Below are 13,331 nucleotides of genomic sequence, written 5' to 3' on the forward strand. Positions count from 1 at the left end.
AAAATGACAAGGACTGAGAAGGTGTCATTACAAAAATCAACTAAACACAAAGCAAGGCAGTAAAGGAGAAAGTGAAGGGCAAAAAAAGTTTTAAGACATACAGAAAACAAATAACAAAAATGGCAATAGTAAGCCTTTCCCTATGACTAATCACTTTAAACATAAATGTCTTAAACTCTCCAGTCAAAAGATTTAGAGTGGCAGAATGGATTAAAACAACAGGATTCTGACTTCAGTTTTCCAGTTCAGCAAAGTGAAAAGCTGGAAGTTGACACTTTGCCCTAACTACAAGTAAAAAGCTGAACCAACTGAAAAATCAGCAACTATTCTTACATCCATAAGTGAAGTGAGGTCACAGGGCAAACTACTTCCCCTCAAATTGAAGAAACCAATGGGTGAAGACAGAAAATCACAATTTACCAAAGCAACAATCTCCTTGGGAATCAATGTCAGGGCAGAAAAAGTGTGAACTATACATAACTAATTGCTGGAGACTTAGTGTAGGCAAGCTTGAGAAACAAACACCAGGGTGACCCAGTCATTGATGGGGCCCTACATTTTTGTGAGTTTTACCTTTAGGAGCCTACCAGGTCCTCTCAGTTACATCACAAAGAAACTCCCTTCATGCTTCTGGCAGGCTGAGGGGAAAATAAAAAAAATAACATGATAATATCAACAAACGCATAATAAACATTTCACAAAACCCAATACTCATTCAAGATAAAAACTCTCAGCAAACTAGGAATAGTTTAATAAAGAATATCTACAAAAAACAAAAACAAAAACCCTGTAGATAATATCATACTTAACAGTGAGAAAATAAAAGTTTCCCCATTAGAATCAGCAACAAGGCAAGGATATTCCCTCTCTCCACTGATTTTCAACATCCTAGCTAACACAATGGACAAGGAAAAGAAATAAAAGAATACATATTGGGAAAGAAGAAATAAAATTGTATGTGATTACAGATGATATGATCACCTATGTAGAAAATCCAAAAGAATTGACAAAATTTTCTGGAATTTAGCAAGTATAGCAAGGTTGCATAACGCAAGGTTAATATACTAAAGTCAATCTCATTCTTATGTACCAGAAAGAAAAAAGCATCATTTGAAATTAAAAATAAATTACCATTTACAATACTATTCAAAAAATGAAATACATAGGTATACATATATACATATATATTGAGAGAGAGAGAGAGAGAGACAGAGAGAGAGAGCCAAATATATACACATTTTAAAAAAGAAAAAACTATTAAATTTGTAATACTCAATATATACCAATAACAAAAGATGAATACAAGTAATGTGTATACATTTTTTTTGGCTCCCTGGTGTGTGTATATATATATATATGTATGTGTGTATATATATATATATATATATATATATATATATATATATATATTTGCAGTTTAATATAAACCACTATATAATTGTGGTTTAAAATGTTAAAAATAATTGCAAAAACTGCAATTACTTTTTACACCAATATTTTATATACATATTTCTAGATTTGCATGTGGGTGTCCAGTTTTTCCACATTTTAATTATATATATATGTGTGTGTGTATATATATATATGACTAATTTTATAGTCATGTATAACTAATTTTATACTTTATATGGAGAGGCAAAAGACCAAGAAGAGTCAACACAATGACGAAGGTGAATAACAAAGTTGGAGGACTGATACTACCCAATTTCAAGACTCACTATAAAGTTACAGTAATGAAGAGAGTAGTATTGGCAAAAGAGTAGCAAATAGATCACTAAAACAGAATAGAGAGATCAGAAATAAACATCCGTTAATAAAGCCAACTGATTTTTGACAAGAAGCAAAGGCAATAACATGGAGCATAGATAGAATTTTTACAAATGGTTACAAAAGATAATATTTTTAACAAATGGTTAAAAATGTGGAAAAACTGGACACCACATGAAAATCTAGAGAAAACATTACATTCCTCACAAAAATGAACTTGCAACACAGACCTAAATGTAAAATGTAAAACTATAAAACTCTTAGAAAATATCAAGATGACATAGGATATGGTGATGACTTTTAGACATGACATTAAAGATACGATCCATGAAAGACACCATGGGTAAATTGGACTTCATTAAAACTTAAAAATGTCTGCTCTGGCAACCATCAGTTTTTCCTCTGTATCTCTGAGACTATTTCTGTTTACTTTGCTCATTTATTCAGTTCTTTAGATTCCACATATAAGTGAGATCATATGGTATTTGTCTTTCTCTGACTGACTTATTTCACTTAGCATAATGTTCTCTAGGTCCATCGTACTGTTGCAAATGGTAAAATTTCATTCTTCTTTATAGCTGAGTAATACTCCATTGTATAAATGTACCACAGTTTCTTAATGCAGTCGTCTACCGATGGGCATTTTGGTTGTTTCCAAATCTTGGCTATTGTGAATAGGGAGGGGGGTTATCACTTCATGAGGGGTGAAATATCTAACTATTACATTGTTCTGTACACCTGAAACTAATAAAAAAAACTGTCTGCTCTGTGAAAGACACTGTCAAAAGAATGAAAACAAGTCACAGATTGGGAGAAAATATTTTCAAAATATGTAAAGGACTGTTATCCAAAATACACAAAGAATTTTTTTGGTAGATACCCAGGAGAGGGATTGCTGGGTCCTATGGAAATTCTATTCTTAATTTTTTGAGGAACCTCCACACTGCCTTCCCTAGTGGCTGCACCAATCTGCATTCCCACCAAAGTGTATGAGGGTTCCTTTTTGTTCACACCCTCTCCAACACTTGTGATTATTTGTCTCATTATTTGTCTTATTTGTCTCATGTTGATGATAGCCATTCTACTGGTGTGAAGTGATATCTCATTTTGGTTTTTATTTGCATTTCTCTGATGATGAGTGACGTTGAGCATTTTTTCATATGTCTATTAGTAATTTGCATGTCCCTTTTGGAGAAATGACTATTGAGGCCCCCCTGACCATTTTTAAATTGGATTATTTGTTTTCCTGTTGTTGAGTTGTATGAGTTTCTTATATATTTTGGATGGTAGCCCCTTATCGAAGGTGTTGTTTGCAAAAATCTTCTCCCGTTTTAATAATGGGTTTCTAATAAAAGTGAAGGTCATATCATGATAGACATAGGGCCTGAAAAGTAATTTTCCTTTGCTAGATTTGATACGTGTTTTGCTGGAATTTTTGGCAGAGTTTAGGGTAAGCATGATTCGTTTCTTTCTCAATGAATATTAAGATTGATGAACAGGAACCAGTTTGTTTTTCTTTTTTAGAGAACAAAAGGATTTCAAACTCGAGATAAATGTAAACCACCGACCTGTCTTTTGCATCGCTGCATGTATTTTATTATTTTTTATTTATTTATTTTTATTTTTTTAAATTAAATTTATTGGGGTGACAATTGTTAATGAAATTACATAGATTTCAGGTGTACAATTCTGTATTACATCTTCTATAAATCCCATTGTGTGTTCATCACCCAGAGTCAGTTCTCCTTCCATCACCATATATTTGATCCTGCATGTATTTTATTCATTAATTAAAATAAAAAATATGAGACTAAGTTTTCTGATAATACAGTACTATATGTAAGTGTGAGGATCTTAACCTGCCCCTTTTCTTAACGGTATTAGTTTTAATTGCTTTTTAAAAAATTTATTGGAATGACATTGGGTAGTGAAATTATATAGGTTTCAAAAGTAAAATTCTATAATACGTCACCTACGTATTACATTGTGTGTTCACTACACAGAGTCAGTTCTCCTTCCATCACTGTATATTTGACTCCCTTTACCCTCTACTACCACTCCGCCTCCCCCCTTAAACTCTGGTAACCATTAAACTGTTGTCTGTGTCTATGAGTTTTTGTTTGTTTGTCTTGGATGTTTGTTGCTAATGGTTTTATATCATACGTGAGTATGAGTGAAATCATATGGTTCTTGACTTTTTCTGTCTGACTTATTTCGTTTAGTATAATCTCAAGATCCATCCATGTTGTTGCAAATGGCAGTAATTCATCTTTTTTTATGGATGAATAATATTCCATTGTATATATGTACCACATCTTCTTTATCCAATCATCTATTGAAGGACACTTTGGTAGTTTTCATGACTTGGCCACTGTGAATAATGCTGCAGTGACCATACATCTTTACAGACAAATGTTTTCAGATTTTTGGGGTAGATAACCAGAAGAGGAATTGCTGGTTTGCATGGTTGAAGCCTTCCCAAATACTTTGAAACAGACATTTAATGTATTTTTCAATATGTTTAGAAAAGTACATAATGAATATTCGTTTCTTTGTTATGTGGATTTCACTTTAAGTAAAATGGACTTATAACAATTTTAGAAAAATAAATTTATAATAATGTGTGATAGTAAGGAATGATTCTTTATATTATTACATGATATATTTCAATTTTTACATTTATCTTAACAGTTCAATAGAGTATAATCCCCAAAAATATTCTCTTGAAATACAAGCATTTACACCTCCTTCCTGGTAGTGCTACAAGTTTTATAGCTAGCTGAATGTAAACCTTTTTTTGAAAAAAATAACACTTCAAGAAAAACCAAAGCTTTTGTTCTAAAAATGTGTATTGGCCTGATTGTGGAATTTATTTTCCATCTCCAACTTCCATTTTATTTTTATTTGCATTCAAGACAGAGAAAAAGAATGACTCAGTAGAAAAGTATTGAAAATGTACCACAACACTTCCTTATAATATCGGCTATGAAGGTTCTATAAAGCCTTACCAGAATTTATGTAGGAGAAAGAATGAGAAAGAGCCTAGCACTCTCCAACATTGTTTAGGAGAGAACACTGATATAAGGCAGTCTTAAACTTCTGACAACACAGATAACGATATAAGAACAAACTATACAGAGAGTAAGGGATACACACACACACACACACACACACACACACACACACACACACAGTGCCAAAAAATGTATAAACATTTTAAGAAAGGAAAAAGCTGTATTAAAATTATACTACTTAATATATACCAATAACAAAAGATGAATACAAGTCACATTTGACTTCTGCAATTACAAGGCGTACTCAAAGTGGTTACCATCAGTGTAATTTTAAAACAGTTTTTTCCTTTCTTAAAATTTATATACATTTTTTTGACACTCTGTGTGTGTGTGTGTGTGTGTGCGCGCGCATGTGTGTATTTTTTAATTTACCAAGGTTGTTGTAGGTTTTTCTAATCAATTTGAATTTGAGTGTCTCTCTACAGATTGCTTCGTTGCATGCAAAATTCATAAATTTTATAAGATAGTTCAAGGCTATTTTAGTACTTTGTTTTTACATTACAGTCAAAATTTTTCATTCAAGTTAGTGGATTTCTCATAACTAGAGGAGATCATGCAGAGGACCAGGGAAGCTAGAGAAAGGAATAATTATTTTATTTCAATTGAAATATAATTCACACACACTAAAAAATGCATCAATTTAAAGTATACAACTCACTGGTTTTTAGGATATTCACAAAGTTGTGCAACCATCAGCACTGTCTAATTCTAGAACTTTTCCAGCAATCTAAAACAAACCTCATACCAATTAGCATACATTGACCATTTCTAATTTCTCTCCAGTCACTGGTCACCACTAATTCACTCTCTGTCATTACGAATTTGTCTATTCTGAACATTAAAATAGATGGGAGCATATAATATATGGTCTTGTGTCTGGCTTCTTCACTGTTGAGACCCAGGGCAAGTAGCCCCAAGAATTCCCACAATGGCATACTAATTATTTCAAATTAAAATCACTTGAAAAGCAGAAGAAGAGGGAGAAGCTCTCTGACTCTCCTCTCTCTTTAAGTGCAGGAAATAAATTTCTATGTGATAGGTGCCCTCCCTGCTCTTAAGGGCTGAGAGATAACCTTGTTATAAGAGTTTTAAAAATCCAGACCCCAAAAGCCTGTATAAACAAACCTTGCAATGCCTTTAAGCCTTGCTTAGAGTCCTTTCTAATTCCTTTCTAATTCTTTGTCCTATCAATTTCTCACAAACGTATTGTTTGTCTAAAAAGTATAAAAAGGTGCCTGGTTTGATCATTTCTTTGAGCCTCATTTTATGACCTGAGCAACATCGTATTGTGAGTCTGTCATGAGCATGTATTAAATAGTTTTTTTGTCCAATTAATCTAATCTTGTGTCAATATTTTTATTTTATTAGTAGTCTAGCTGTAAGAACTAAAGAAGGGTAGAGGGCGGAGGTTTCTCTGTCTCTGACAGACTCAAGACCAGATATTCCCCAGTTCTCATTCTTCTAGAACGTGGAGCATTTTCTGACCCTGTGTTCCAGTCTGACACCAACTTGCCTCTGGGATGAGACAAGTAATGCTTCTCTAGGGGCCTCAGAAGGATGAGGATGCTCTGTGATCAACCCAGGCACTTAGGAATATCCAGCCACTCTTTCTTCAATATGTGCTGGAAATTTTGTTAGAAACAAATTGATGTAACCAGCCTAGTCACATTTCAGGGCAACCCTTGGTTCATTCCAGGTAAGTTATTTTTTTTTTCCCCCTACAAATTGGGAACCGGGAGCTGATAAGTGGTTGTTATAACAGTTTATTTTTTTAAAATATAGAATAGGGTTTAAATCTTGTTTTACTCATTTTCTCTGTCCATGTTTCCTCTGTGTTTAGAATTTTTTATAAAAAAAAAAAGAATGATGGGCTAGATTAACATAATTTAGAGTTGAAAGATTTTCATAAGCAATTAGGTCATATTTTCTTGTATTTTTCAATCCCAAGTAATTAAAGGCATAAGCAGGATTGTTTCCAAGTTTGCTGGGTTCTAGTTGACTAGATATTCATTAATTCTAATGTTTTCTGATTCATTGAAAATGAAAAAGGATAATTTAGAGGTAAACTGCCATTGGTGTCTATGGAGATGTGGTGAGTTTTTGAGGACTATAGACAGTAGAGAAAAGATAGGAGAATCATATGCCTTGAAAAGATTTAGTACCTGCTCCCAGCAGCTTAGTCCTCTGTGTAGTAGGGTAAAGAACAACCTAAACCTCCTTTTTACCCCCTTGCCTCTGCTAGAAATCACTTATTATAATCGTTTCTTCCTCTTCCGCTCAGTAAGAAAGAGACAACCTGTTATATGATAGTATTTAGATTAAAAAAAACAAAACCAAAAAACCTAAGGGTAATGAAGCTCATACCGTGTTGTCTGTCCTAGAAACTGGATTTAATGAAATTTAGATGTATGTAGTTTCCCACTTCAGTTCTATGTACTCAATCCAGTAAAAGAGGAGTGATTATTACAAGTACATTTTTTCCTTGACTCATATGACTTTTTAAAACTGCAACAATGTCTGCAACTCTGATCATTTGATTACTGCTTGGAGGAATGGCCAGTCTTACATATAAAATGATGGAAAAAGGCTCTCAAACTTTAGAAATTTCTTCTTCTCATGCAGTTTTCTTTAGTTCTATCATCAAGAATTTTTCACTTCTCTGTGTTTTAACTCTCCTAAACATTCCACAGCCTATTTCTGCTTTAACAAAATGATCAGGCTTTTTATAAGCTACCATATACTGAGTATTTGAATTGTTCCAGACACTTATCTGTTCTATATATGATCTCATTGAAAACAGCTAAGTGAGGATAGTGCACTTAACTTACAAATGAATAAACTTAGAGTATTGGGTATGGTACTTCAGCAAGATTCCATAAATGGTAAGTGAGGGCTTCAGAATTAGTAGATAGGTCATCTGTATGATTTTCAAGTCATTAATTTTAACCACTTGCTGAATACTAGGTAAAAGGAAAACATACAGATTGTTTTTCTTGCTACACTTGTTACCCGACACATTGAAAGGCCAAAACTCAAAACATCAGAGTCTGGAGTAAGGAAAGGTTTATTGATTAAGAAGGTACCAACTGAGAAGATGGGATACCTAATGGTACCTCAAACCCATCTGGCTTGCTGAATTAGGTTAAGGGTTTTTAAGGGGTTGGGGGAACAGGTATGCAGAAGCGCTGGTGGTGAAAGCCTTAACTGGAGGAATTTCGAACTTGGCCATGTGTGGGAAGGGGCGTCAGCACTGGATCTTTCTGGACAACAGACTCTTCACTTCTGAAAGGGTTTGGGTGTTTAAATTCCAGTTATATCCCAGTTCTTTGGTTCCAAGTGTGGCGGCAGGAGGTGGGGACACTTTGTTCCTGGGTGCAGATGGAGGTCAAAGTTTAGTTCTCTGCACATACTTCAGCTGCATGACAGGCGGTTTGGCTCTGTTGTCTCTGAAGAGCAACTCAGTATCTTGTTAAACAAGATGGGCTCATTTTGAACTGGCTCTGAAGTTTCACACTTGCACCAACAGTCCTAGGTATGTGGGGGGTTTTCCTACACAAGAAATTCGCCAATTATCTGCAGACATCAGCTGGGTGTACTGTAATTTAATTCAATTATGACACTATCTACCTGGAGTTAGCATAAAATCTCACAGGTTAAGGGCTCACTCCCTTAAGACTCTTCCCCACCTCACAGGCTAATTCCAAGCCGTGGGTCCTTAAGTTACACAAAAGTAGTGGGTTGAGAGACTACCCACAACTTATGTCTGGCTTGGCTATAAAATCAGAGGTTCCCACAACCCCTTCCTTGAGTTTGATAATTGTTGAATGGCTCACAGAACTCAGGAAAACAGTTTACTTATCAACCAGATGGAACAGATGCATAATGCAAGGTATGTGGGAAGGAGTATGGAGCTTGCATAACCTCTCCAGCACCTCTATATGTTCAGCGACTGGGAAGATTTCCAAATCTCCTATTTTAGGGATTTTTATGGAAGCTTCATTACATAAGTGTGATTGATTAAATCAGGAATTTGGGGTGATTTAGTCAATCGCCAACCCCTCTTCTTCCTCAGAAGTCAGGGGTAGTAGGGCTGAAGGTTCCAACCCTCTAATTACAAGTAGCATTCCTCTGGCGACCAGCCCCACCCTGTGGCTATCCAAAAAAATCACCTCACTACCATAAACTCAGGTGTAGTTAAAAAGTTCTTGTTAAGAATAACAAAAGATACTCCTTTTATCTTTATTGCTCTGGAGCTATTTCAGGAACTGAGGACAAAACCCTATTATAACAAAAGGTGCTCCTATTGCTCTTTACAGTTGGGAAATTACAAGGATTTTAAGAGCCCTGTGTCAGGAAAGGGGATGAAGACTAAACATATATTTCTTATTATAAATCACAATTGGCAAATAATCTGATAAAGGCATTATCATCAAGTATATTTGCCTTTAGACTATCAATTATTGAATGATTTTTAAGGAAATAATTATATTTTTAGTTTATGAGATCTTTTTGTCTTTTAGCTTCTACAATTTCTGGCAACTCATATATATATAAATATTAGCAACAATGTTCATACGTTTCACTACTTCCTTCACCATGTATCCCCATGTAGCACATATAGATATCGAAGGAAATTATTTTTCTCAACAATATTTATTGCTTTAATCCATATTTACAACTATGTCAGCCATATTATAATTTATCTATGTAAAAATATTTATATAATATAATTTATGTTGTCTATATGTTATATACCTCACTCATTATTATTGTTGCAGGATCACAAGCAGAGATTTCAGTGTCCTTTTGTCAATTCTTTTTTCATTTAAGAATTATCGAACACAACATCCTTTTTTTACTCCTACACAAATACTTTCTGCGGCCATAAAACAGCCATTTTTCTGATATTTTTCAAGAAATTGCCATCCAGAGGAAAACAGAAGTAGAGACTTCTATTGCTATTCATCAAGAACTTCTTTTTCCAGGGTGTATGGAGGTGACCAGACCTGAGGAAATGTGTAGGAGTGATTGGGAGCAGTGCTTAGACATGGATAGATTGAATCAAAATGTGAAATGTTTAAAATGTTAGAGGGTGATTAATGAAATTGAGACCAAAGGAAGAAAAAAGTGTTTTTGTTGTTGTTGTTGTTAATGGATTTGACTCTCTCCCCCCACCCCCAAAGTAATGAGTCAAAATCTGGAAAGATTGTTGAACTAGGGAGGTTTTAAGAAATGAGGATTGTATTCAAAGGATCTTCAGCATTCAAATCACAGCTAATCACTCATATAAAGTTATTTAAAAAGAAAAAGTAGGGTGATGAACATACAATGGGATTTATAGATGATGTAATACAGAATTGTACACCTGAAATCTATGTAATTTTACTAACAATTGTCACCCCAATAAATTTAATAAAAAAAAAAAAAAAAAAGAGAAAAAAAAAAAAAAAAAAAAGAAAAAGTAGGGAGTCCACTCTGCAAAACAGGATTAAAATTGTACCCAGAGCTCAAAGAGTCCAGAGACCTGCTGATCTTTAACCTCTGGGAAGAATACATAGTTATGTTAATCTAGCTTCAGAGTATATCTAAATCAGTCAGAATTGTTTTTCTTTTTATTTAAATTTATTGGGGTGACAATTGTTAGTAAAATTACATAGATTTCAGGTGTACAATTCTGTATTACATCATCTATAAATTCCATTGTGTGTTCACCACCCAGAGTCAGTTCTCCTTCCATCCCCATATATTTGAAGAATTATTGTTTTTAATAAATACACTGTCCTATTTTAAATTGTCCATACTTGTTGAATGTGGTACCTCTGTTTTTCTTTTTCTCCTTCTTTTTGTTCTTCTCCTCACTCCTAAGCATCAGTTAAAATAGTTCTATTCCACATTCCCTATTCCACTCAACAACTTTACCTTAAACATAAGTGAGTCTTAATTCACTTAGAAAACAAATTTCATCTGTCTGTGTCTGAAAGAGTGCTCTTTTCAAATCTTTTCTAAGGGTTACATTTCGTGCCCTAAAAAACATTAGTTTGTTCAATATTTAGATGAAGGAATGAGTTAATATAAGAAGGGTAAACTCTCTTCTATAATACTCTATTTGTAACACGATGCCAATGACTCAAGGATAAATGACTTGCTCCCCAGCACCAGGAACCATGTGAGTAATATTGAAGGCTATCACAAGATTATACATTAATGCAACAGGGCAACAGAAACAGGGTTTCTTGTGTGACATCAAGGCTCCTGGGCTGGCATCTAGAAGTAGATGAAGAAAAACAACTAATGGTGGCTTTTCAGACAAACTAGACTAGAGCTCATGAAAGATGCCAAAAAGCAGTGCTCTCAGTTCCATGGTTTCCATTTTCAAAAGAGCTAAGTCACGAATCCTGAAACTTTCCCATTTTTCAGCTCTGATGGGTCAGCAGGATTGTTTGTTTCTGCCATTCTGACATGTATTGTAGAACCTCAGATCATTCTGGTTAAATTGCCATCCAAAGCACTGAAATTGTTTGTTCAATGTTCAGTACAGTTGAATGATAATAGTTGAATGATAGTGAGGGCTAAAGCCTTTTGACATCCCATTCAATTTTCTCCTGCAGGTTATCAGAAGCAGTGGTAAGAAGACAGAATATCAACCTCTATGTCGTCCTTCAATACATCATATTTGAACCCCATAACTGTAATCTTGATTGGAATTCCTGGACTAGAACATGTGCAGTTTTGGATTGGGTTTCCTTTTTTTGCTGTTTGCCTGCTGGCTCTTTTGGGAAATATCCTTTTACTAATCACCATCCCCACAGAACCCAGCTTGCACCAGCCCATGTACATCTTCCTGGCTGTGTTGGCAGCCACTGACATAGGACTCTGTGCAGCCATTGCTCCCAAGATGTTGGCTATCTTCTGGTTCAGATCTTGTTCCATGGCCTTTGACACCTGCCTAGCCCAACTGTTCTTCATTCACGCATTGCAGTGCATAGAGTCTGGCATCCTTCTGGCCATGGCTTTTGACCGTTATATTGCCATCTGTGATCCACTGAGGCACACATCCATCCTCACACGTTCTATTCTGGGTCGCATGGTAGTGATGGTGGCAATACGAGCTACAGTGCTAGTTGGTCTGCTACCCATTTTAATCAAAAGACTGCATGTGTTCCGTTCCATTCTTATTGCGCACTCTTACTGTGAGCACATGGCTGTAGTGAAACTGGCTGCAGAAGACAGCCGAGTCAATAAAGCATGCGGTCTTTTTGTGGGTTTTACAGTTCTGGGATTTGACATGATTTTTATCCTTATATCCTATATCCTTATTTTCCAGGCTGTTTTTCGTCTACACCAAAAAGAGGCAAGACTCAAGGCGCTTAACACATGTACAGCTCATATTTTGGTTTTCCTTGAATTTTATATTCTTGCCTTTTTCTCTTTCTTCAGCCACCGTTTTGGCCATGTTGCCCCCTCTACACACATTCTTCTGTCTACTATTTACCTCCTTGTGCCTCCTGCACTCAACCCTATTGTCTATGGTGTAAAAAACAAGGTAATTCGTAAACGTGTGGCACAGATTTTTCTTGTGAATCATGGGTCCCAGCAGTGATCTATCAAATGCCTGTTGTCATGTAAAGAATTCTTTTATTTCCTAGAGATGGAGAGAGATGGGACTCTGTGTGTTCATTATTGGGGATTAACATCATCATGCTCATCTTAAAGGCGTTTATTTCTAAAACTACAGCTAGGTTGACATAAAAATTATCCAGGTTAACACTGATATTAGCTCTCCATCTGTAATGCATTTGATTGCTAATCTAATATTTATCACTTCATTCCTTTTACTTTCATTGTGTATAATTTGCAGTTCTTTTTACTTCTTTATAAGAAAGTTTTGATTATTGGTTTTCAAACTTGCCATTTTGTAATATATGTATTTTCAAGTATGGATTTATTTTAACCATTGCTTTTGTTGCACACCCTACATTTGACAGTTTGTATTTCCTATTTTATTAAAAATAAGACTGATATTCATTGTGATTTCTGTGTTAACCCATGAGATATTAAGACATACTCATACATACATGTCAATTAACTTTGGAATAAGATGTCTTAGCAATTTAATGGGAATTAAAATGTCTTCCCAAAATGTAGAGCTAGAACAACTAAATGAGTGTATGAAAAAATGAACTGTGACATCTGTTAGGTCTCTGAATGTTAGAGACCTTGACTTAATGTTAGGTCTATGAATGTTAGCTCTCAGAGACCTTGACTTACAGACAGAGCCATGTCTTCAAGAAAACAACAGACAGGCATGTCCATTGGCCTGCACCTGCTGACAGAGCCAAACTTGCGATAACAGAAAATGCCACAAACAGCTACTGACTTGCCGGCAGTCAACATTTTCTGTTCAAACAATATCACCCTGTCAGTACAGTCCCTATGAAACCTCCTCACCCTCTCCTCTGGGCTGCAAGTCTCCTTCAGACATGCAGCCCA

General features: G+C 35.1%; 1 protein-coding gene across 1 annotated transcript; it reads left to right on the top strand.

The window, feature by feature from the left end:
- Positions 1-11,468: 11,468 nt before the first annotated feature.
- Positions 11,469-12,745, top strand: LOC109436912 (olfactory receptor 52A5-like). Its single transcript, XM_019715791.3, has one exon. It carries the CDS (start codon positions 11,491-11,493, stop codon positions 12,439-12,441), a length of 951 nt encoding a protein of 316 aa, XP_019571350.3. The 5' UTR covers positions 11,469-11,490; the 3' UTR covers positions 12,442-12,745.
- Positions 12,746-13,331: the final 586 nt, after the last annotated feature.

Source organism: Rhinolophus sinicus, chromosome 14 (assembly GCF_057876585.1).
Source record: "Rhinolophus sinicus isolate RSI-liver-muscle chromosome 14, RSI-T2T, whole genome shotgun sequence".
NCBI lineage: Eukaryota > Metazoa > Chordata > Mammalia > Chiroptera > Rhinolophidae > Rhinolophus > Rhinolophus sinicus.

Excerpts from the sequence above, each read along its gene's own strand:
- LOC109436912 (XM_019715791.3), top strand. The coding sequence starts at position 11,491 with ATGTCGTCCTTCAATACATCATATTTGAACCCCATAACTGTAATCTTG.